This window comes from Lates calcarifer, linkage group LG3 (genome assembly GCF_001640805.2).
Source record: "Lates calcarifer isolate ASB-BC8 linkage group LG3, TLL_Latcal_v3, whole genome shotgun sequence".
Classification (NCBI taxonomy): Eukaryota; Metazoa; Chordata; class Actinopteri; family Centropomidae; genus Lates; species Lates calcarifer.
The window spans coordinates 8,680,734-8,704,495 of record NC_066835.1 but is presented as its reverse complement, the minus strand read 5'-3'; the positions used below and the strand labels follow the sequence as shown (position 1 = coordinate 8,704,495).

General features: G+C 42.5%; 1 protein-coding gene across 1 annotated transcript; it reads left to right on the top strand.

The window, feature by feature from the left end:
• The first annotated feature begins 3,009 nt into the window (after positions 1 to 3,009).
• On the top strand, positions 3,010 to 21,542 carry igf2bp3 (insulin-like growth factor 2 mRNA binding protein 3). Its single transcript, XM_051065913.1, is given in 17 exon segments — positions 3,010 to 3,816; positions 4,800 to 4,860; positions 10,871 to 10,919; positions 14,552 to 14,603; positions 14,861 to 14,924; positions 15,754 to 15,823; positions 15,825 to 16,033; positions 16,143 to 16,277; positions 16,800 to 16,922; positions 17,114 to 17,249; positions 18,169 to 18,300; positions 18,504 to 18,572; positions 19,628 to 19,750; positions 19,898 to 19,972; positions 20,202 to 20,333; positions 20,527 to 20,640; positions 21,034 to 21,542. Coding segments are annotated over 17 exon segments (1,821 nt in total). The 5' UTR covers positions 3,010 to 3,641; the 3' UTR covers positions 21,136 to 21,542.
• Positions 21,543 to 23,762: the final 2,220 nt, after the last annotated feature.

Sequence of the window (23,762 nt, the reverse complement as noted above, 5' to 3'; positions counted from 1 at the left end):
GCGCCCAAGTTTAATAAATCCCTCATATAGCTCAATACAGAGAAGATATATGGATCTAACCACTGAGTAAAAAGTTGTTAAGAAACTCTTCGGGAGTTGAAACTTAAAACAAATTATAAAACGATTAAAAGTTAGTATTAAGTGCTCTAAAGTTAATTTTAGACACTCCCTTTTATTCCCTTTTCGGTTAACCTATTTATATAAGTGGCCCATAAATGTAAACACGAGCTAAAACTTCCTGAAAAGTTGAGAGCAGTTATGAAAAGAGCCGCGGATTTGGCCACCGGCTCGTGTTTCGTTACATCTTTATGGCTTATGACAAAGCCCAGCAGAGGAAACATGGGGAGAAATGCATAATTGGCGCGCTGATTCATATAGAATAGTCGAGCCGAAGAGCCAATGAATGAGCGCGTTGAGGCCGAGCCAGCAGCAGTAGTACGGAGCGGGTCTGCGGCCCTCTGATTGGACGAGCTTCCCGACCAATCAGAGGGGCCTGTGTGTTTGTTCAGCAGCAGAGGAGTAAACCCACTGAGACAGCCATGGCCCCAGTCTGAGCCAGTGGCTGAAGGGCCCACTAAACCAACACTCCCTTTGTAACCTGCTTTACATGAGCATGCACACCTAGGCCTATTCATTAGCAAACACTGCAGGGACACAGTGCTATCATTTCAGGTCATAGCATAGCCCTCTGCACTGGCAGCTGCAGGGCTGCAGTGGAGGTTACACCCACCTAAACTCACTTTTATAACACTTTTTCTATGTGAAATACAGTTTGACTGCCTTTTCAAAATGACATAGTAAATATGCTAATATAAGGAAATGTTGGTTTTGATGAAAAACATACATTTACAGAAAAAATAAATTACAGTTAATGCTATTATGTAACTTTTTATTGTTTACATTGCTACTTTCTGGCTATGATTAATACTTAGTTTTTAGTGTGCCACTTATAACTCATGTAAGACAGCTCATATATAATAATTATAGGAATTAAATCATGTCTTAATGGGTGCCCACACATGGACCAGAGAAAACTGACACACAGGAATACTGCAGTGCACAAATCTCAAATTATACTGTCACATGTCCTGTGTGTTGAGCACATGTAAACACTTATGTAGCTTAAACCCTCAGTCTAAAGTTATTGAGGTTAAAGTTGAATTTTGAACTATATTTGTATGAATCTGCTAAATATAGATACATACACTCAGCTGCCAGTTTATTAGGAACACAGATCTAAAACTAATAGAGTCAGTTCTGTAATATTTTCATTAAGTTTATAGTGTTCAGTTTTTCTTGAAACTGTTTTGGAGATGTACTGATTCAACTTTGTGGACATTTTGATAGGTACAGTTAAAATGTTGTTGAATTAAATCACATTATACTGAGAGGTGTTTCTACTATTTTGTCCACCCTATTTATATCGTTAGGATAGCCTATTAGAAACCCCATTCAGTATAGCACAGTACAGTTGAACAGCTAAAACTGCTTTGACAAAAACCTTCATGAGGGTAGAACCTATTACAGAACTGTAGTACTGGACTGCATTAGTGTTAAATCTGTGTACCTAATAAACTGGCAACTGGGAGTATACATCAAGCTTATATTTAGCATATTCATAACATTAAAGTTCAGAATTCAGCTTTAATCCCAAAACCTTCAGACTGAGGCTGCGTAAGTGTTTACATGTGCTCAACACACAGGACATGTGACAGTATAATTTGAGATATGTGTGGTCCAGTATGCCAGTGTGTCACTCTTTTCTGGTTCATGTGTGGGCATACATATGACTATCATTTATTTCCTATAATTATATTATATAGGATGTGCTATACATGTGAGTTATGAATGACAAATTAAAAACTAAGTATGAATTACATAATAGCATCAGCTGTCTTTTTTCCTGTAGATAGATAGATAGATAGATAGATAGATAGATAGATAGATAGATAGATAGATAGATAGATGGTGAATGGTAAATGCACACCAAATGTCCAGACGCCTGGCTTTTCTCTGTTTGACTGTCCTTTAAAAAAAAAAAAAAAAAAACAACAACAATCTGTTGCCAGTTTGAATACGTTGATAAGCATGACCCTATGTGTAAATGTTCATGTTTGGGTCCTTAGACACGAAAAACTCGAACAAGTTCTGCTCTGACAGTGTATCGAACTTTATCCCATCAACAGGTCAGGATTCAAACGTTCATTACCACTGTAAACACGGCCATTTTCTGCAGAGCGACCTCTGCGTAAACTATCGGCCCTCCACTGTGATTTACAAAAGATCTTATTGACAGTTGTGTAATATTTTAGTATAGCACATGTGATCCTATTGGGCTGCGCTTTTACATAGGACACAGTGCCTTTACACCCACACTTTTGGTGTGGGAGACCCCTCCCTCTGTCAGTAAACGCAAATCCATACCGGAGGTAGTATGGCAGCGAGACGTCGCCATGTGCACTCGCTCCACATGGCCAACGCTTCCTCGTTGAACCAAAATGGCTTTAAAGTTGAAAAAACAAGTGGCGTAGCTGCTCTCATCTCGCCCAAAGACACCCCCTCATATATTATTTTGTGTAATAATGGTTAAGCCGGGCCTGCTGTTGGACTTTGAGTTGTGGAACGGGAAGGGCATGGCTCCACTCTAGTTGGAGAAGATGGATGCCGTCATGTGGATAGTGGTACGTGTCATTCCCATATTGCGCGAGGGCCCAAGGAGCGGCACAGGACCCTCCCTTATTCCAGATTCTCGAAATTAAAGTATTCAGTGTGCAATTTAACAATACAGTGCAACATCATTTATGAATGGCACCACCCCCTTTTTTTCTCCCACTGTGTCATCAGTACAGCGCACTTAGCACAGCCGTGCGCACAAGCCCCCGCAATATCAGCGTCTCCCTGCTATGGGCGTGCGTGAGCGCACTGCCGTTTTACTATTCCTCAACCGACCAATGAGAATCGAGGGTTTGCAGAGAAAGGCACACGAATGTGATTCTAGTAAAGATACACTGGGTTCTCACGGAATCCCTTTACGCACATAGCTCGCAAGGTTTTTTCCCAACACCAATCCACTCTTCCCCTCCTTTTTTTCTCCACTCCCCTCTACTGTCCCCACCCCAGATTCCCGTGCAATTTTCCCCAATCCCAAACACTTAATTGAGCAATTGGGATTCCTCACGTGTGGGCTGATTTGTAGTTTGAACACGTGGCTCATTCAAAAAGCCGGAATAGCAGAGGATTTTTTTCTCCCCCTTCTTCTTCTTCTTCTTATTCTAGGCTGTAGACTTAGAGGCGGGCGCCAGCCTTACCGTGTGTGACATTCTCTGTCTCTTTGCCAAGGGGTTTGGAGGAAGACACAAAGTAGTTTCTCCTCCTTTTCACCCAGCCCGCCATCGTTTGGAGACACGAGATTAATAATTGAGCATTTATTTATTGCGCGATAGAGACAGAGGGGCGAGGGAGCGCAAACGCACTGTGAGGCTGCCAGTTTAAATCTATCTGTGGCTTGAACGACCGGGAAGCACGCCACAGCCACTCCGTAGTAGTAAAGGCGATTTAGGCTACTCCAAACACTGCACATCCGTGAGAGCAAATAACTATCTCTCCCTCAGCGTAAAGATTGTCCCTTTTCGGCGCAGAACATGAATAAGCTATACATTGGCAACGTGAGCGCAGAAGCGAGCGAGGAGGACTTCGAAACTATCTTTGAGCAGTGGAAGATTCCGCACAGTGGTCCATTTCTTGTCAAAACTGGCTATGCGTTTGTGGATTGCCCGGACGAGAAGGCTGCAATGAAGGCCATCGATGTTCTTTCAGGTGAGAAAAATTTGGGGCTAAAAAAGTGGTATTTTGAAAGCCGCACGAACTGCTGCATTTGTGTGAAGATTGCCTTTACTTCGTGGCCCTTATGAGAAATGCATGTAGTCCTGTAGGGTGGGGGTGTATCCAAGCATTTCTTTCTCTCACACAACCTTTACTTGGCCTTTTGACACTGTGGGCTCAGAGAAATAGCATGCCCGGGGTTTGAGTGAAATTCTGCGCTTGTAATTTCACTGAGTGTAGCTTGATAAAATGGTCGAGTAAACACAATCATGTGGATGAGAATGCTGAGGCTTTCCTAATGCAGGTTATGTGCCGTTTAGGGCAGTGGGGCGCATAGGCAGCGGGCTGTGGACGCCGTGGTGTGAGCCTTATTGTGGGCTCTATCACACAGCCCACTTTGGCACGAACAGGGCACAGGCCGTGGTGGGTTGCTGCTTTTACCAGTTTCAATTTGAACTTGCACTCTTATCCCAGTTTCAAAGTATAGGCCCTCTTCAGTGTCCACAGCTCGCTACATTGTGAAGCCATTTCGCCCATGCTGACACACCAGGTGGTTTAATTGTGTTGGTTAAATGTAGGCCAACTAACAGAGCCACCACGACCATTTGCTTTTGTATATCCCACCACTTCGTCTCATGGTTTGTTATTAAATTAAAGTTACGCCTGCTCACACAGGACACGTAACAATTTAGCTAAACTCGTATGATTTTACGAATTAAGCTAATGTCTGGCTCATCTTATGTCCTCGTGCTGTTAGTTGCTCGCACATTCAGCAATTTGTGTTGCTAATATCATACTGTGCTGAAAATATCCAGCTCGCTGCCATGTCTGCTTACATACATACGCTTGTTTAGATATTAGCACAAATGAGCAGTAAACACTAACCCCCTAAATACATTTCCAAAAGCAGGAAAGGAGGCCCGTTTGGAGAGGTCAAAGGACCAGTGGAATTAAAATAGTTGCCTTTTGTTTTCTAGGTAAAGTTGAACTTCATGGGAAACTTCTCGAAGTGGAGCACTCGGTCCCTAAACGTCAAAGGTAGGTCGAGTTTTATTATATGGTGCTTGGTTCAACTCGTGGGAGCTCCATTTTTTTTCCTTCCTCTCCCCCCACCCCTCACTCTAGCCATTTTCTACAAGAAGGTTTTTATTTGTTTTTTGAAGATACGGTGCTGGAAATGTGCACCTATGTTGCTGTTTAGCATCGTGAATTCCAGTGGTGGAAGCATTTTCATTTTGGTTAAATGAGGTGTTCTTTTTTTCTGAATGCTCTGGGGTCAAATGAAAGGGGCGTATGGTGGTGTACTCCCTCCTCTCGCCATGACTGTGGGGTGCTCTTAAAACCGTCGTGCATTTGGGTTTAACTAGCACATGTCTGTATTTTGTCGCTCGCCCATACACTGGTATTTTTTGTGTACGTACAGTACTTGATATTATTTGAGCTCCAACCTCTGGGCGATTAGTAAAGCCTGAGTGTGCTGGCTGAAATGTGTGCTGAGTGAGTGCAGGCTGCTTTTGAGGCGTACAGGCCTTGTGGAGTCGTCCATTTGAGAAGGATCTGCCCGTCATTCTCCCTGCCTGCCCTGCGCTTCCGCCCTCCTCTACACATTGTGCTGCTGTTGCATGAGATGGACTCCCAAACGCGAGTGGAATGGGAGGTTTGGGGCCCAAGTCACGGAAAACCTTAGTTTCACAGTTAGACCCCCGTAGTCACACTGGACTGTAGTGTTTCAGTGAATGATTCCCACAAAGTGTGCTATTAATATTTTTTGTGGGGTCTACGTAATCTGTGTTGAGGACGTAAAAAAACTGGACCTTTTTGGCATTGTGTGCGAATTTTTTGGTGTTGATGCAGTTTGGGCATAATTAATTATGGTCTTGTATTAAATGAAAATGGCTCTCGCTTGCTAATTGGGGTAAATCATTTCACAGAGGCATTACACGTAATGTGCATGGTTTGATTTCTTTAAAGTTTGGTTTTGAATATCGTGCTGTTTTACGCGAATTAACAAGCCACGTTTGAAATCAGAAAACTCGAGGTGAAACGTGTATGCCTTTTAAACTATCCTACGCGGCTTAAATAAATTTAGAAAGTGGTTAAATATAAAAACGGGGCCAGTAGGGAATTTTTGACATGTTAACGTGAATTATATTTTCCACCTGAACGTTATAGAAGGGTACCCTGGCGTCTGGTAGGCTGTTGGTCTAAATTGTAGCTTGCATAAATAAACCAGGTGAGCTACGTGGGGAATTTTACGTCAAATCTTGAGACCTTCCTCCAAATTTTCCTGGTCACAAAAAACTGGTGACGTTGCTCTGTCTTTTTAGTGCAGTCTGCTGTGTTGGCTATGGCAGCAACAGAGTCGAGTTTCAGCCACACTTCAAAAAAGTAAAACGTGCCCTCCCTTTACAACATGGAACATAGCAGTAGTCAATGGGAACAGTATTCTTCAGTATAGGCTACACACACATTTAACACACACACACACACACACACACACACACACACTTGTGCACTGGGGCCCCTCTTTGCATTCCAGCCTGCAAATATCAGCTGGGGGCTTGGCCAATCACCATGGCTTAACCTTTGAACCCCTCAGGAAGGGGAAGTGCTACAACAGACAGGGATCAAGGTGGGGTGGCTGCATTTTGGGGTTCATAAAGATAGCACTGCGTAGGGTGACATGCTAGGGAGCGTGGCGTTTCACCTTGGCCAAATTACGTCATGTAATTCAAGATTTTGATGTACGTTCCTCTGAATTTGTCAGGGTTGCGTAAAAAATCCCACTGAAATTATCTCCACTGCATTAGCTAAACATGTGCTGCATTCAATAGTGACTCCTGAAAATATACTGTATGCATTAACAACATAACCCAGCAAAAATCAGTTAATTGAAAACATCTTGTCCATAGGTACATTGTATTCTTTTCCTAGTTATTAAACCTTTCAGTCATCTTATGGACACTGACATTTTACTTTGCCTGACTTCTGAAAACGTTTTGTGTTTGGCTTTTTTTTCTTTCTTTCTTTCTTTTTTTTTTTAAAAAAAAATCTGGCATTTAAAGATGACACCCACATATTCTTGACTATGTTTTGTGCTTTTATTTGTTTATTTATTTTTTTCTGAGAAAGCATGTAAATTGTTCAGTAAGATATCAAGCATTAATCAGAATCTTACAGGTGTCTACATTTCAGATAAATTGGCCATATTATCCACAATTGACACAACAGTTTAAAATAGTAATTATATTTTAACTTTTGACCTAGCTTATTTTCAAAATTATATTGAATTGCTTGTTAGCACAACTGGGCTACATTAAATTTATTTTTACCAACAGCTACTAATTTAGCAGTTGTTTTTTTCCTTAATTTATTTTTTTAAATTTCACTCCAAATATTTAATTTGATCCTTATATAAGCCAATCTGAGTTGCAGTAGTGTCATTATTGTGTACACTCTGACTGAACTTCTGGGGTCAAATTATGCTCCTCGTTGGTTAAATCCAACAGAATAAATACATTGCTTTCCCATCCCCACATGCACATACCCGTTTAGTCACGTGTACAGGAAGAAAAAAATGGCATGGCTATAGGAGGGGTGGCCTCGAGAGTGTGTGTGTGTGTCTGTGTGTGTGTGTGTGTGTGTGCGAGTGAGTAAGCGAGAGGAAAGGGGACGTTAAACATACTTTGTTCAAAGTGTACAACTTAAATTTTTTTTTCTTGCAGCATATATAGTGTAGCAGTTGTTCTCATGGAGTGGTGTAAAGTTTCAGCTCTTTTGCCTTGTTCTTGTTTGGTAGTTTTTTTTTTTTTTCTACCAAGCATTATAAAAAATAACATCTATAAATTGAGACAATAGTGTAGATTGTATCAGAGTTGTTTGTAGAAATGGCTTCTGGCTCTTATTACAAGAATTCTGGGTCATGGGGTCACTGTGGGGCCCCACCTGCAAAAACGGGGATTTGGGACGGACACTTGGGGTGCCAGAGAATTATGAATGTGGCCCCTTGTTTTACCCAGACTGTAGGCAAAGGTTCCTTAACTCTCCCTCCCACTAGGCTCAAATCTGAATGACATTGTATTTTTGCTCTCTCTTAAATGTAAGAAAAAATTAATCTGTGTGTGTATGTGGGGTGGGGAGGTAAAGACACACGTGTAATAGTCTTTGCTGAAGTTGAGTCATTTCTAACTGTTGATATTCAACTCACTGGAATTCTCTGAGGGAATTCCAGACCAATCTATCCAAACGCAAGTGTTGAATGTAGCTTTTTGGGTGCACAGTGTGCATATAAGGCTTGTGAGAGGGCAGCGGAAACCAGGCTGTGTGGAGTTCAGTCATTCAGAACCTCTGCATACTGAATAGTCAATGACTGTGGATGGGCACTGAGCACAGATCATGTGTGTACCACACTGTCCGTGGTGGTGTTGACGTAGAGTGCCTCAGTATGGGTGGAAAGTTGAGGAATGGATCTGAACGCAGGTGTGGTGTAGTGTCATGGTTCTTGATGTGTGAATCCTCTTGCAGATTTTACGGATACATGTGCATGCTTGCATACGTGTCTCAACATCCACTGGTGTGCACAATCTCCATGGCGTAAGCCTACACGTCTCAGCTGGGTGGCGAAGGACGGGGGGGGGGTGAACATGTAGTGTGTTGGTCCGTTTTTAAAAGTAAATAAGGAGCCGGGCCTCCTCTTGGCCATCACATGACGAACCAACCCCAGTCACTCCTGGTCGTCCCCTCCTTCCCTCCCCCTCCCACTTTTAACCCTGCTCTACATGTTCCTGTCAGTGGACTTGTTCGTGTCCATGGCAACAGGGCCCCACCCCCACAGGGCAGAGAGGGCCCTTGTTACCCTTGCCTGAAACAGGGCTAGACTCCCACCCACCCACCCACCCCCCAACACCACACCCCACTCACACACACACACACACCCCTCCCCAATTCAAAGGCTGGGACTAGGGAATGTATACCCCCCCCCAACCCCCACCTCACACCATACCCTGGCTGACTTCTTCTGTGTGCTGTGTGGAGCTATAGGTTAATCCGACTGGAAGTGCTTGGTGCATTTGCACATTTTGCATGGCGTTCCCACCGCAATGCAGAGCATACAGAATGTGTGCGGGGAGAGGGGGCCGGATCAGCCAGGAATGGCACACTGGGCCGGAAAGGGCTGGAATTCCTCTTGGAAGTTATTTGGGAATTTTCTTTACAATTTGCCCATTTAGAATTAAGTAGTTTCCTAATGTCTCAAATTAAACATTTTGTTGAACTGTCTGTTAGCTGGATTATGTTCGTAGTGGCTAAGCTGAGGAATTTCAAAATTTCAACTACTGCGGCCCTTGTTGCACATGTGCAGTACGTTTTACTGCCTAGATAAGCTTGTGTGTAATTTTTTAAAATTAAATTTTGCTACATATCCTGTTTTCTTGAATTTGAGTCCATGGTGTAAGGAGTGAGTTTTATAAATGCTGCATGTTGTAAAGTGCTATCTTGTACACAACAGATTACAAAACAACCATTAGGAGTGGAGCGGTTTGTACAAGTAGATGAGCTGCATTTAAACGCCATTTAACAGCTCAGTGATGCTTGAGGAAAAGACAAGAAATGTGTTTAATGTAACTCTTTATCTTAAAGTTTTTATACACTAGATAGGAAATGGTATCTGCTCACAGTATAACTTGAATTAGCTACACATGCTGCGTATGTATCAGGTATGTGCAGAAAGAGTGTAAAGCTGGTGTGGAAATGGGTTGGAGGTCAGGGTTTGTGATTCTACAGTGTGTGTGTGTGTGTGTGTGTGTGTGTGTTCTCATGCCTCGGCGACCGGCCATATGTACATTTTGGTCCTTTAGGTTTGTGTGTGTCAACAGGCAGTGGACTTTGGAGCAGCCTGCACTTTTCTCACTTTTCTTTTTTTTTTTTTTTTTTTTTTAATACAACATCCACATGCAGGCGGACACTTGTGAAACTCTGACTCATTGATCCACAAGTTCCATTGTCTGCTTGACCTCCACACATAGCCTCTATACTCATGCTGCTGTACACTAAATGTAACTAGATAAGGAACCTTCATTCTAAAAGGATGAACTGGGAATTTTCAGTCCTGGTTGTTGTAACAGAGAACACAGCAGCACCATTGTAGCTGCTAGTCTCCACTTGTTTCTGCTGTGTGCACACTCTCTATGAACAAGCACACAATTTTAAATCTTCCTATTTAGTATGACGCTGCTAGTGGAGATTCCCTTTTGGTTTCTGTTTGGCACCCGCACTACCACCAACTCCCCCCTTGCCCCTTTTTGATAACAACAGCTGGATGCTCCTGGATAAGTGTCTATTTTGGTTGAAAAGAGTGGGCTTGAGCCTAGCAGTGACTGAAACTCATGATGCAATGCTACAGGGCACATGCTTGACTCGAAGTGTGTAGACAAGACATTTGGATAGCGTATCTTTGTCTTTTTCAATCCTTTTTTCCCTCCCCCACCCCCCGCTCTCTCCTTGATGCCTCTTACTACGCCTTTCTCCTGCTTCCCCATCCTGTTTCTCTTCCCAATCTTGTTCTTCGCACTCTGTGTGACACAATTGGTAATTTGGGAAAAGGGCGTGGTGCTTTTTTTAGTTTAATTTTAATTTTGCGCGCCCTCAACTCAATTTAGGCCACCCAGTGGTGATTCCAAATCTCCTCGCTACCCACTTTTTTTTTTCTTCACTTCCTCCCACGTTTTACCCAGGTTGTTTCAGTGCACCTGCTGAGTTGGGAATGGAGTTAAAGCAGAAGTCGTATCTACAGCTTCTCCACCCTAGTCTCTCTTTAATATGGTGGAGGGAATTAGGGCCTGCATTTTTTTTGTTTTTGTTCTGTTTTATTTGATAAAATACCCCTTTTCTGTCATTTGTATCATTGTGCCCTTGGTATTGTCTGCCGCTAACTGTCTTTCTCCCCTCTTCTCTCCCATCTCTCTTCCCATCTACCTTCATCAATTCCTCTTTTTCTCTTCCTCCTCATTTATCCATCCCCCACCCTCTTCCTCCCTTGTTCTCTCTCCAGGAGCTGTAAGCTGCAGATCAGGAACATCCCGCCTCATATGCAGTGGGAGGTGAGTGCTAACAGGCTGCTAACTGCTTCCAGGGCGGGGCACCATGGGGCAACCCAACTGGGCTCTCATTTAGTGGCCTCTGGAGTCACCTTTCCTTTCCTTTGGGTTTCAATTGAGCATGTGTGTGATGATTTGTTTGGAGAAGGTCGCCACTCAGACCAGTGGGTAGAAATGCAATTGGTAGAAATTATTGTTAATGTCAGTGGGAATTTGGCAATGGCAATTTCAAGGTTGAGTTTTTACAATTTAGCAGCTTGGGAAGGGCAGGACAGGCTGTGAGGTTTCACTAAACAAAGATGTTTGAAAAATGTTAAAGGATTGTGTTGGGTGTCTTGATGATTTAGCTGGTTCACACTTGAGAGGAAACGTCACACAAGCATACAATGTTTATAGCATGATGGTTGTATGTGTATTGGTTACCTAGTTGGCATGTTCTTAAAGCATTTTGAAAAAGCTGGTTGTTGATTTGATTTGATTCCATGGACTTTATTGACTATTCTATCACTGTTTTTCAACACTGATGACATCCTAGTTTGAAAAGCTTTTTTACATCTTGTTTTCTTGGGGAAAAAAATATCATGTGGAAATGAAGCAAAAATAAACCAAGGGTATTGTCTGAGGGATTATGAAACATTAATGCAACGAGAGGTTTGACCTGGCCAGCTCAAGTGTGCAAGTCCTTATTTGGTTTATGGGACATCTCTATTTATTCTTTATTTTAGAAAGTCAGTTTACGTATTTAGAGTGATGTAGTTTAATTTGTGTTTCATGTATATAGTGAGTCTGGAAATTAAATTACTTGAATTTAAAATGCACACACATTGATGTTTCCTTGACATACAGAGGGTGGACAAAATAAAATCAGCACTTGCACAATTTAATGCAATCCATTATATTGCCCATGCAATATATTCTACACATTTAAAGTTCATGATGTCAAGGGTTTGAGTTTGTAAGAGTGGTGTTGAATCCACTGTACTGAAATTTGGTGTGGAGTGTATTCTAAAGCATTTCTAATGTCAATTTGTAACTAAATAGCACTTTATAAAATGACAAAAGCCATAAATGCCACCACAAATTTCCTCTTAAATTATCATAGTTACATTAATACTCTTGACAATATCAACAGTGTAAATGCAGCAAAAGTACAGTTTAATATGATTCAGCACACTAACTCACAATGACACAAGTGTTGTCTTAATGTTCATTATGTTGTGTCCCCAGCCATGTTCACGTACAGTTTACATAGATGTCCCACATTAAGGAAAAAATGTGGAGTAAAAATTCATGACTTGCTGTTAATCCCCTCCAAAATGACAGTTCTACACACAGTGACAACTACTAACACAGGTAACTTTTAAACTGTGTGAATTATTTGACTTGATCTTGGATTAAGCCTTAGAGTGAACCTTGGTATTTTAGGCAAAAGTACACCCACAAATTTTCTGTGACAAACTCTTCAGAAAGTCACGTTTGAATTGATTATGTAAAACTGTCCTCAGTTGCATAAGTAGTAGTTCACTGGATGTTCATGTAGCAGGTTTTCTACAGTGGCTTTAAATGGAGTTAAAACAGTAAAGCTGATGCTCAAAGTCAGTGTTAAATCTCAAAAGCTGTCCACTTGTTTTGTGTTTCTTAAAGGGTTAACAGGCAAAAAGCTGTCATGTAAAAATGAATAATATCAATAGAAATGGTGAGCTGTAACATGGTCAGATTTCAAGGCCACAGCCTGATTAGTGAAAAACGAATGTCAGTGTTGAGCAACAGTCGTCTGTGTGTGCGTGCGTGTGTGTGTGTTCGTGTATTGCATGTCTGTCTTTCTCTGCATGTGATAAGCGTTTAATTTAAAACTCCTTGGTATTCAGTGACTACATACTAATCTGCTGGGCATACGTTTTTTTTTTTCTTTTTATGTGAGAAATTACACTGAAGCTTTTTAAAAAAAATCTGTCAAACTAAAGATCCCTATTGTTAGCTTGCATGTGGAATCTTATGTGTCAGTAACACAGCTTTATGTGACTTTTTTTTTTTCTTTTCTCCTTCTGCAGCAGAGGTTTAGCAGTGATGGCGTGTGCTTGTAGTGTTCAGTTTAATTTTCTGCTCCATAAAGACTATGGAAGCCTAATGAGAATTTTCTCAGTGAACTGCACCATTGTTTCAGTATTATTCTAAATTGTAAGTTTAATACACAGCTTTAGATTTCAGCCTGATTCACTCACTGTGATCAAATGGCTACGGACAGGCTCAGTGTTTTGTAATGGTGGGCTCGCGTTGCCTACGCATGTCCCTCAACTGCAGCTCTAGATCCACCCATGTTCCTAGTATGTAGCGAGCGAGCTGTTTGCTTTCTCAAAAGGTGACATGGAGGTTTCTCCCCCTCAGAGGGGGAGGGGTTAGAAGAATGGAGGAATAGAACAGAATGGGATCTTTTGATGCAAAGGCCTTGTATGTATCTTATCAGGTTGATAATACAATGGGTCATGGTGTATGAAGCTGTAGAGCGAAAGAATAGTGGTGAGAGTAGTGGTGTATTCACAAGCTGTAGTGGGTGGGTGGGCCTGGACTGTTTCCCCTTTCCTTCCATGTGCGCCGATTCACAGAATGTGTAGCATGAACTCGTACCCCTCCCCCAGCCACTGCTTCCTGCTGGAATGTACCCCACCCTTTCCTGAATGGCCTGGATTCCCATTGGCCAGGCCCGGCAGATGGACAAGCAGCGCAGCCAGCCAGCAGCCGGCAACTCTTGGCTTCAGGGAACTCATATCGGTGCGGGAGCAGCCAATGATGGGGAGTGGAGATGGCAGGGAGGCGGGAGGTTGTTTGGTTGGTGGGTTGGGGGAGTGGGGGGGCAGGGACGCAGTCTTGTTGGCTAGAAAGTGGGGTTGAGCTCTTGGGGGTGTGGCCTTGGGTTCGACTGAGCATGGTCGGAGGTCTTAGCTTAGCTTAGAACCCTCGCTCCCCCTCTCGCCCACATTTGATCACATCTATGAATTGAAATCCTTTGGTCTCCATATTTGGGCAGGTAGCCAGCTTGGTGTGGCTTTCTTGTGGATGCATTTTGTATTTTTTGTTGTTTTCCCTTTTTTATATGTATGATCTCACCATGCAGAGATTTCTTTCATGTAGTTAATAATTTAGATATGTATATATAAAAAAAGTAAGTCCAACAAGTAAAAGCAACCATAGCTTTGTGGGTTGGTTTTTTTTTTTTTTTTTTTTTTTTTTTTTGGAATGGTCATCAAAAAAAAGAAAAAAAAAAGAGAAAAAATTCACATACATGCATTAATCTGCCTGTAAATCTAACGTTATTTTTTAATAGAAATGGTTGTTTACATGGGTACTTGGGTAAAAATAAAGACTTTTTAAAATCTTATAAAACTTGCTCAGCACCTGGAGCTCCATGCAAGTGCCCCAAGGGGAGAGTCATAATTTGAGGTAGACAGGCTTTTACAAGAAGGCAGCAAATTTATCCACGTAACTCAGCATTGAACTCTGGGGTTCAAAATTAATGGAGTGTGTCCTGGCAGCGAGCTGGGCTGGTTCCCATAGATGAGCTCCTGCTCACTAACAGGTTCTGGTCAAAGCCTTCAAAGTCTCTGAGTAATCATGGCTTTTCTCTCTGTTTCTCTCAGGTTTTGGATAGTATGCTTGCTCAGTATGGTGCAGTAGAGAGCTGTGAACAAGGTAAATACAGACTATCATTGAAGCTTTGTGTTGCAAGACAGCTTAAAATGTATTTCCATCACCTCGCCTCAACACACACCTTTTTACTAGTTTCAAATTTCTGTGCCATGTTTTAAAAAGTTATTTAAAAAAAACATTGTAGAATTAGCAGACTAGTTAATTTGTAATTGTTTGTGTGTAAAACAAGCCCACGGTGGTAGATTATGTCACCGTTACTGAATGTGTGTGAATTGACTGTGCTGTGTGTGCTCCCACAGTTAACACTGACACAGAGACTGCAGTAGTCAATGTTCGATATGCAGCCAAGGACCAGGCCAGGCTGTGAGTACACACACACACACACACACACACACACACACACACACAGTATATTCACATCACTGACCTCCACCTCATCTGTCTTGATGTCTTTGACATGGATCTGCTGAAGTTTTTCACTTTGCCCAGCATTCTGTATTGGAAATTACATCAACTTCCTCTGTGTAGTATTCATACAGTGCACCTGATTTCCTCCTTCCAAAAACCAGTCTAGTTTAATTTGACATGCAATGATGATGGGAAGGAGGGGTGGGGTGGGTGGGTGTATGTGTTTGTTGGAGAGGGGGGGTTAAATTAGCCATCTGGTGCCCCCTGGTGTACATGATTCATACTACAGTGTTTCTCTCCGCACAAGTGGTTGTAGAAGTCTCCAGGCATAATTGATTGTCTCACTACAAATCTAAATCCTTGGGGCTAACAAGGCAGACATGTGTTTAGTGTGACTGCTGTCTTTAAGTTAGAGTGAATTTCCTTTAGCTCAAGAAATGTGAAGTTTGGTCACTGCCCCACAGTTTGTTGGACTTGTAAGGAGCTCTAGCCATTGCCTTTACCCAACACCTAAAAACCTGTTCCAATTTGGCCTGGGGCCTTGTGATGTTGTTTTAAAGTCCCCATTCAGTGGATTCTGCCATTGATAAGGAGATGGGAAAGTCATCAACACCTAAAGCTTTATGCTAATGGACTGAATGGAGGATTGTTTGGCAGCTAAGCCAGTCAATGCTTTTCACTCCATGACTGCTGTCTAAAAGCTTTCCTGTGTTGTTAAATCATACCCCACTCACTGGGAATCTAGAGTGTTATGTAGAGACTGACATCTCTTTATGCTCCCCAGGGCGATGGAGAAGCTGAATGGATCTATGATGGAGAACTATGCCTTGAAAGTGTCCTATATCCCAGATGAGACAGGCCGCACCAGAGGGTCCTTCACCGAGCGGCAGGAGAGGCTTTAATGCACGCGGACCCCCTCGTTCCAGCTCTCCAGGTCTGGGTGCTCGGCCCAAAGTGCAGTCGGACATCCCGCTGCGTGTGTTGGTCCCAACGCAGTTTGTCGGCGCGATTATCGGCAAGGAGGGCGCCACTATCCGCAACATCACCAAACAGACCCACTCAAAGTACGTACACAGAGGTCAGGAATTACATTGAGCATTGCAAGTGAGCTATGTCTTTTCCTTTGCTTGTCCTGTTCATCTCCAGCATTGAATCATCTTTCCTTTATGTCAGGATTGACATTCATAGGAAAGAAAATGCAGGCGCAGCAGAAAAGCCCATCACAATTCACTCCACACCTGAGGGTTGTTCGAACGCTTGTAGAACCATCATGGAAATCATGCAGAAGGAAGCCCTTGACACAAAGTTGTAAGTTTGTGCCAAAACAAAACCAGAATGACAGTATTTGTCTTAGTACAACTTGAGTCTTAGAATTTTTTTTTTGTGTGTATTACCTGTAAATGACCAGAGATCATTTTGCTAAATAAACCTTTGACCTAATCAGATTTCCAGTGACATAGTAGTCTTTATTAATTCTTAAGCTCTTTTTAAAAATGCTATCAGTAATTGTTTCACTTCACACAGTCAAAATAATGTGTGCATGTTGTGATACACAAACTGTGTCTGTTTCTAATTGGCAGACGTTTAGGGTTGAGAGAGGAATGCAAATTACTTATGAGTCAGGCCTGTTTGCGGAAAAAAAATATAGCTTATTGACAATGGAAATTTACATTGACAGCTTATACTCAGAATATGATAGAACCATGATGTAAGATGCTGGTAGATCCCAACATGGATACAAATGGACATATTTATACTGGAGAGGAGTTTAATCTGAATGTTCTGTTAATGTGAAGAATCATATAACTTGACATCCTCTGTCTTTTGCAGTACTGAGGAGATCCCACTCAAGCTCCTTGTACACAACAACTTTGTAGGAAGATTAATTGGGAAGGAAGGACGCAACCTCAAGAAAATTGAGCAGGACACAGGGACCAAAATCACAATCTCACCGTAAGAGCACATGACACACTCTAAATTCACAGGTGGCTCCTCTTTAATGAATACTATTTATAGTGCTTGCAGCCCATTCATAAAAGTGCCACTTAGCACGTCATGCATTTTTAATGTTGTATTTGCTGTGGTGTGACAATTTATACTCTGACGCAACAGTTCTCATGCTCCCCTCCTATTGCTTTTTCCAGTCTCCAGGACCTGACCCTGTACAACCCAGAGCGGACCATCACAGTGAAGGGCCCCATCGAGGCATGCTCAAGGGCTGAAGAGGAGGTGATGAAGAAGACCAGGGAATCGTATGAGAGCGACATGGCTGCTATGAATGTAAGCCTTTTTTTAGCACTACTCTAATGGTCTGTTCTCAGTGGAAAGTTTCCATTGACATAATTGCTTCAATTGCTGCAACAGATGTTTACTGTGACATAAAAACATGAATCTAGATAACTAAAAACCGTTTTAAGGAAGGAAATCAGATAATGGTGTTTACATGCAGAGCACTGATCTGGAGACGCTGCTGCCAGAGCAGCGCTTTCATATCCTGAATCTTTCATATAAAGACACACTCTCCAAAACAATGGTTTTCCATCAGGATTATATTGTGTTAACCAGGGTTACTTTTAGTCTTTCTAGAAAATGTAGGTATTGGAGACTTAAAACCAGGAATTATTCTGATTACTTGTACTAGATGTTTGGTGACTGCACTTCTATCTCAGTGTTTGGCATTGAGCTTAAAGCGGCTGCTTTGAACTCAGCGGATGTGAGAACTGTTCCTGGAAAATGAATACATTAATCTCGAGATTTTATCTAGAAAATGCACTACAAAAAGATGCTTCAAGAATCTGGGTGGATAGGCTAGATATTTTTGGATAGATATTTTGCCTGTCTGGGGCAGGAGCTGCTGTTATGCAAATGCTAGTGATTTTATCCTTTAATTTTGTCCACAGTTGCCACTTAGCTGTTAAATTTGATACAAATCTTTGAGTTTTCCCACCCCTGGCTGTTCAAAATGCCCACTATGTGAATAAAGTTAGTTACTAAAGGAGATTATCTCAGCATTTGCAATAGTTTACTCTCTTTCCCAACCCCTCATGTTAAAGTCTTAAGTGGTATTACATGCTGTTCCTTAGCATGAAGTCACCTCAAGCACTTTCAGACTGTACATGTACTGATGGATTACTGGTGATAAGCAAGCATTCAACTTAAGATGTGTATTGTTAATAGAAATGTTCTCATTTCTCTTCAGCTCCAGTCCAACCTGATTCCAGGCTTGAATCTAAACGCTTTGGGTTTGTTCCCCAGTGGAGCACCAGGCATGGGTCCCTCCATGTCCAGTGTCCCACCTCCTGGGGCCCATGGTGGATGCTCATCATTTGGAGTAAGTAATAGTTTCCATGTCACATACTGTACACTGGCTCGCCCCATACTCCACCATTGCAAATCCAGGACTGACTGTGTTTTTAATCTTAAACTTTCTGCGCTTTAGCTCTTGGGTCAGGATAATGATGACTGCAGTATATTAAAACAGAAGCAGGCATTTAGTCTTTAGCAACTCAGTTCCATGTTTCTTTTTTCCTTCAGTGCAGTCCTTATGGGGGTGAGGGGCCGTTTTGGGCTTCTATGTCGTCGGCGAGCAGCCAGCCCCTTGCTGTAAGTCACCCGTCCCAAAGTGCTTTGCACGGCTTGTGGCTGCTCGCTGTGGGATTAGGGGTCTGGATTTGCTACTTCCAAGTTCTTCTCCAGCTGCCCATTGATCTTTGACTTTTATGCAGTCCCTATACTACCTGATGGAGTAACCTGGTGGACACGGAGACATGAGTCCTGGAGGGCAACAGCAGCTTGGCTAGTAGTTGTATTTTATATCAGCTTCACCAGATATGTTAGTGTTATTTCTGCCACATATAAAGCATTTGCTGCTGTTTAGGAGGGTGCATGTTTTTCAAACAGCGTGTAAAACATCCTCGGCACTACTGAGAGCCCTTCTCCAGAATTTGGAAGCAGCCAAAACAAGTTGTTGGCGTGCCCTCAGAATATTGACTAGAATGTTGGGCTCCATCCAAAATCAACAGAGCTACTTGTTGTTCCTTTTTGACGACGCAACCACCTCCCCTTCCAGAGCTCAAGTCAATCACACACCCTGTTAACATGAGTGATGTACTGTAGCAGTTTGCATCAAGGTGTCTGTGAATAATCATCTGTAGTAGGACCTATTGAGTAGACATTAGCGTCATATCCGATGCCACTGTCAACCTGATGGAATTACTAAACCACTGCATGTGGCAAATTCAGATTGTGGATCTTGAATAGAGTGGAATGAAGGTGTCCATCTGCTAAATATTTTAAATATGAACTAACACTGTTTGATGTGAGCAGTGTAAAACTAAAAGCTCAGTTGTACTGGGAACATATATTGTGCTCTCTTCATCAGAAATGAGTAAGTACCTGCGGTGTTAAGAAGTCCAATTGGACAGTAGCATCTACATGTGTACTACAGCTGGACAATGCCACTTCTGACCAACTGGTAATTTCAAGTGGAGGGCATGAGCTCTACTGTAGGTTAGAGAATTTACATAACTTTTGCTAGATCCAGTGTCTGCTAGATCCATGGCTGGAGTTGAGCAAGGGGTCTTTAGTTTTATATTCCAGCATCTGTGTGATGGTCTCCTGGTCACATGAGCGAAGAACATTAAAGTGTTTATACCCAGCAGGGACACCCAGAGTCAGAGACGGTTCACCTGTTCATTCCAGCGCTTGCGGTGGGAGCCATCATCGGAAAACAGGGTCAACACATCAAACAGCTGTCACACTTTGCTGGAGCCTCAATCAAGGTGAGTGACGGACAGGTGGTGAAGCTCTGAATCTAAACGATAATGTGTCGACGCCGGCTGTCTTCCCGTTGTCACTTGACTGATAGGAACTGGAAGAATAAGTGATGGTTGCCTGTTTTTTAATGCTGGCTGTCTGCTCTCCTTCAGATTGCCCCTGCAGAAGGAATGGATGCCAAACAGAGGATGGTCATCATTGTCGGACCGCCAGAGGCTCAGTTTAAGGTGCTGTACCTTCACAGCTGTATAACACATAAAACACTGTTGGTAGAAATAAAAGAACGGAGCCACATAGTTAAATTTGATGGTAGCAGCTGTTGGTTTGGTCCGTCAGTGGCTCTTTACAGCCAGCACAGAAGTAAGTTATTCTAAGGCTATTTTTTTTCTTGAAAACAAATGTCCCTTTTCCTAAGTGCAGCATGAGTAATCTGTACTATAACCTGTCCACCTACAGGCTCAGTGTCGCATCTTTGGCAAGCTGAAGGAAGAGAATTTCTTTGGACCTAAGGAAGAGGTGAAGCTGGAGGCTCACATCAAGGTTCCCTCCTTTGCTGCTGGACGAGTCATCGGAAAGGGTGGAAAAACTGTAAATGAGGACACTGATTCATTAATCATTGCATTAGCTGAACAAACTCAAGCCAGAATATTTGTTTTTGGAGAAAGCCAACTTGGCATGGACAGGCCGTTTGTTCCAACAAATGAAAAATTACGCTTTGGTTAAGTATTGGTGGTCTTATCCAAATCTTCACTCTTAAGCTGTTTGTTTGTTGTGGTTGCAGGTGAATGAGCTGCAGAACTTGACGTGTGCAGAAGTGGTGGTGCCTAGGGACCAGACGCCTGACGAGAATGACCAGGTCATAGTCAAGATTAGCGGACACTTCTTTGCATGCCAGGTTGGTCTTTATAAAGAAAACATAGATGTACCTCAAGAAGGGAAAAGCCCTTGATATGATTTAAGACAGATTCTCAGTCTCTGCTTAGTTTAATAAAGGTCACAACAGTAACATACAGATTTGTGTAAACACAGACCTGCAAGCACTCATTTTAACAGCAAGACCAAGTACAGTTATGCAGACTGAGTGATACCCAAAAGGAATCAATCTTATGAAAATTCAGCTCATTTAAATGTTGTCTAATTCAGCAAGGTCTTGTGTACGGTGTCGGTTGTTCACCACAGAGAGGAGCACGAACTGACGATAAGGCATCACTTGAGGATGCCATGGGATCCTTGACAGACGCGTAATTACTTTACGTTGTTGTGTCTGAACATTTTCTGTGTTCTCTAGCTTGCCCAGAGAAAGATTCAGGAGATTCTGGCCCAGGTGAGGAGGCAGCAGCAACCCAAGCCCGCATCTGGGACCCAACCTCCACTGCCCCGCAGGAAGTAAAAGGTCCAGTGGACCTGGAGGAATGGTGACTGAATCTGCCAGAAGACTCGACAGATGGACAGATGCAGCAGAGTCCAGGGGGAGAAGACAAGGGGTCGTCATGCTTATCTCAGGGGTCAAAGGTTAAGGTTATCACCAACCAAACATCCACCCCTCCTTGTCTAACTTGATGAACTTTCAAGTGTGGCTAATAAGAGACAGTATGCCTCTTAACCTCCACCCACCTCACCTCTCTGCATCTCTGTGAGAATGTACTTCTAAGGGCTCCCAACAACGTCACCTGCCCTCACATGTACGCACCCCTCGACCGCTCTCCTCCTCCCCCCACGGGTGTGTTTAAAAAGAAAAAAAAAATTATAATAATAATAATTTTTCCTTTTTTTTTTTTTTTTTTTTTTTTTAAAACACTAGAAACACAAAGAAGAAATAAGGATCCCCCTCCTATCACCTCCTTGGTGTGGTACTTCAAACCTGACAAGATGTTTTGGTTGACTTCAGATTTAGTTGACACTTGTTTTTTGTTTTTTCCCTTTTTTATTTTTTTTTCTCCTTTTTTTTTGGTAGCGTTTAATTGGTTGAAGCTTTCTCATGAGTTTTCTGTGGAAAGGAAAAGGCATTGCTATCAAGGTCCTGGTTGGACCAACAGAGAGGTTTATTTGGGGGGAGGGTTGGCTCAGATCGGGTGGGCCATGTTTAGGGGAAAGATTCTTGTTTCAGGACAGGACCCCTGAAAGGGTGGATTATATTGGGCGTCCTGCCCTTGTAATGATAGTGGCATTTTATAAATTCGGATGCATTTTATAGATAGACCTATATACATAGATGAATATATATTTAGAGGTGAGGGCAGCGCCACGACTGACACTTAGGGAAACGGTGCCGAACTGCTGCTGCCCAGGAAAACCAATTTAATATGCATTTTACTTAACTACCTCAGGATCTAGTACCTCAGAAGAGAAAAAATGATTATATATATATGAAAAATGTTCCTTTCTTTTTTATTTTGCTTTTGTGGTATTTTGTATACTTTATAAAGCTGATAGTCTTTGAACATTTTTATTTTTTTAAGAAAATTTAAAATTTGGTCAGCTGCCAACTGACCTTGCTTTCAACTCTGGTGCTTTAGGTGGCATTGTACATGTGTATGTGTGACTTAAGATGACCCTGTACATAAAGTCTATTTGTACATAGCAGCCCCAGAGCAAGAGTTGGCGCCCCCTCAGCTGGCGGCTGACAGGAGTATCGAGAGAAAATCGCCTCAGTTTTTCCCCTGAGGGTCCACCATCTTCTGAAAAAAGTACAAACCAACTAAGACATACAAATATTGCCAACCGTACATAATTGCAGCAATGCCATTTAGTTTTGGGATTGACACTGTTATTGGTAATGGTACTTTAATTTGTCAAAAAATTTTCCTTTTCGCCTTCCTATGAGGGCTGTGGTTGGGACTCTACAGGGCTGGACCTGTAACAGTCCTCTCTGTAGCTGCCCTAGAGACAGCAGAGCGTCTGTTTGTTGTCTGTTCTGTTCCCAGGCCATCTGCCACCTTCTTGACCATAGTGTCTTAGCAAGGTCCAAGCCCGACTAGGTTTATTTTCATAGAGCAAGCTTTGTCAGTTCGGAGTGGCCCTTGTAGCCAGGCCATCAAGTCAATGTTAACGTCGTTCACTGCATGGTGAGGGTAGGGGGAGTCACACTGATAGATGCATTTTTCTTTTCCTTTTGCGCTATAGGAAAATAAATGATTTAAACAAAAATGACATTTCTCTGTAACCCACAAATGTAACTTAATGTTTCAATTTGTTGTTCATACAGGGAAAACAAGCCAGAAAAGGCACACAAAAAACTGAATGAACCCCAACTGGGGGTAAGAATAGAGGAAAGGAATCCAAAACTTAAATATACAATTTTATTTCGTTTGTCTCTTCATGCCGAATGTAAATATGTTGATTGTGGTAAAAGTGCTTGAGTGTATCCATGCTTCCACAGTAGAACGCCGTCTACCTCAGCTGAGGGGGTGGGGGGTTGTTGTGGCACTAGGCACCCCACCCTGCCCCCACTGAGCGCCAGCGCGCACTGATACCTCAGTCCCCCCCCACCCCCCCCACCCCACCTGAATACTTATTCTGACATGGGCGCGCCATCCTAACACCGCGCTCAACTGAGGGGCACAAGTGATACTTAAAATGATCCCCGACACCTCCCGATTTCCCGCTTCCTTCCTGCCAAACCACCCTCCCCTCCCCCTCCTCCGCAGTTTGTTTTGATCTACCTCTTTAGACACATATTTGAAGTAGAGGCATTCTTCTATTTGTTAGAATTTAGCCCCCCCCCCGCCCCCTTCTTTTACGCCTCCCCATGCTTCCCCAGATATGAATGGAAACTTAAACTAAAATCATGTACTCTTTAGAATTGAGAGAATAATTGAAAGTGATCAAAAAATATTTTCTTTCGCCAGTGTTTATATATACTCTTTGGCTTAATTGAAATCTTCAAATGATGGTTATTTCTTTCTGCTTTCTATTTTTGGTGGTGTGGCTTACATGTATTTGAACTTTTGCTTGGGTTTTTTGTGAAAAAGGTCAAATCACGTGTTTGATTTTGCATTCAATAGTTAAAACGAGAAA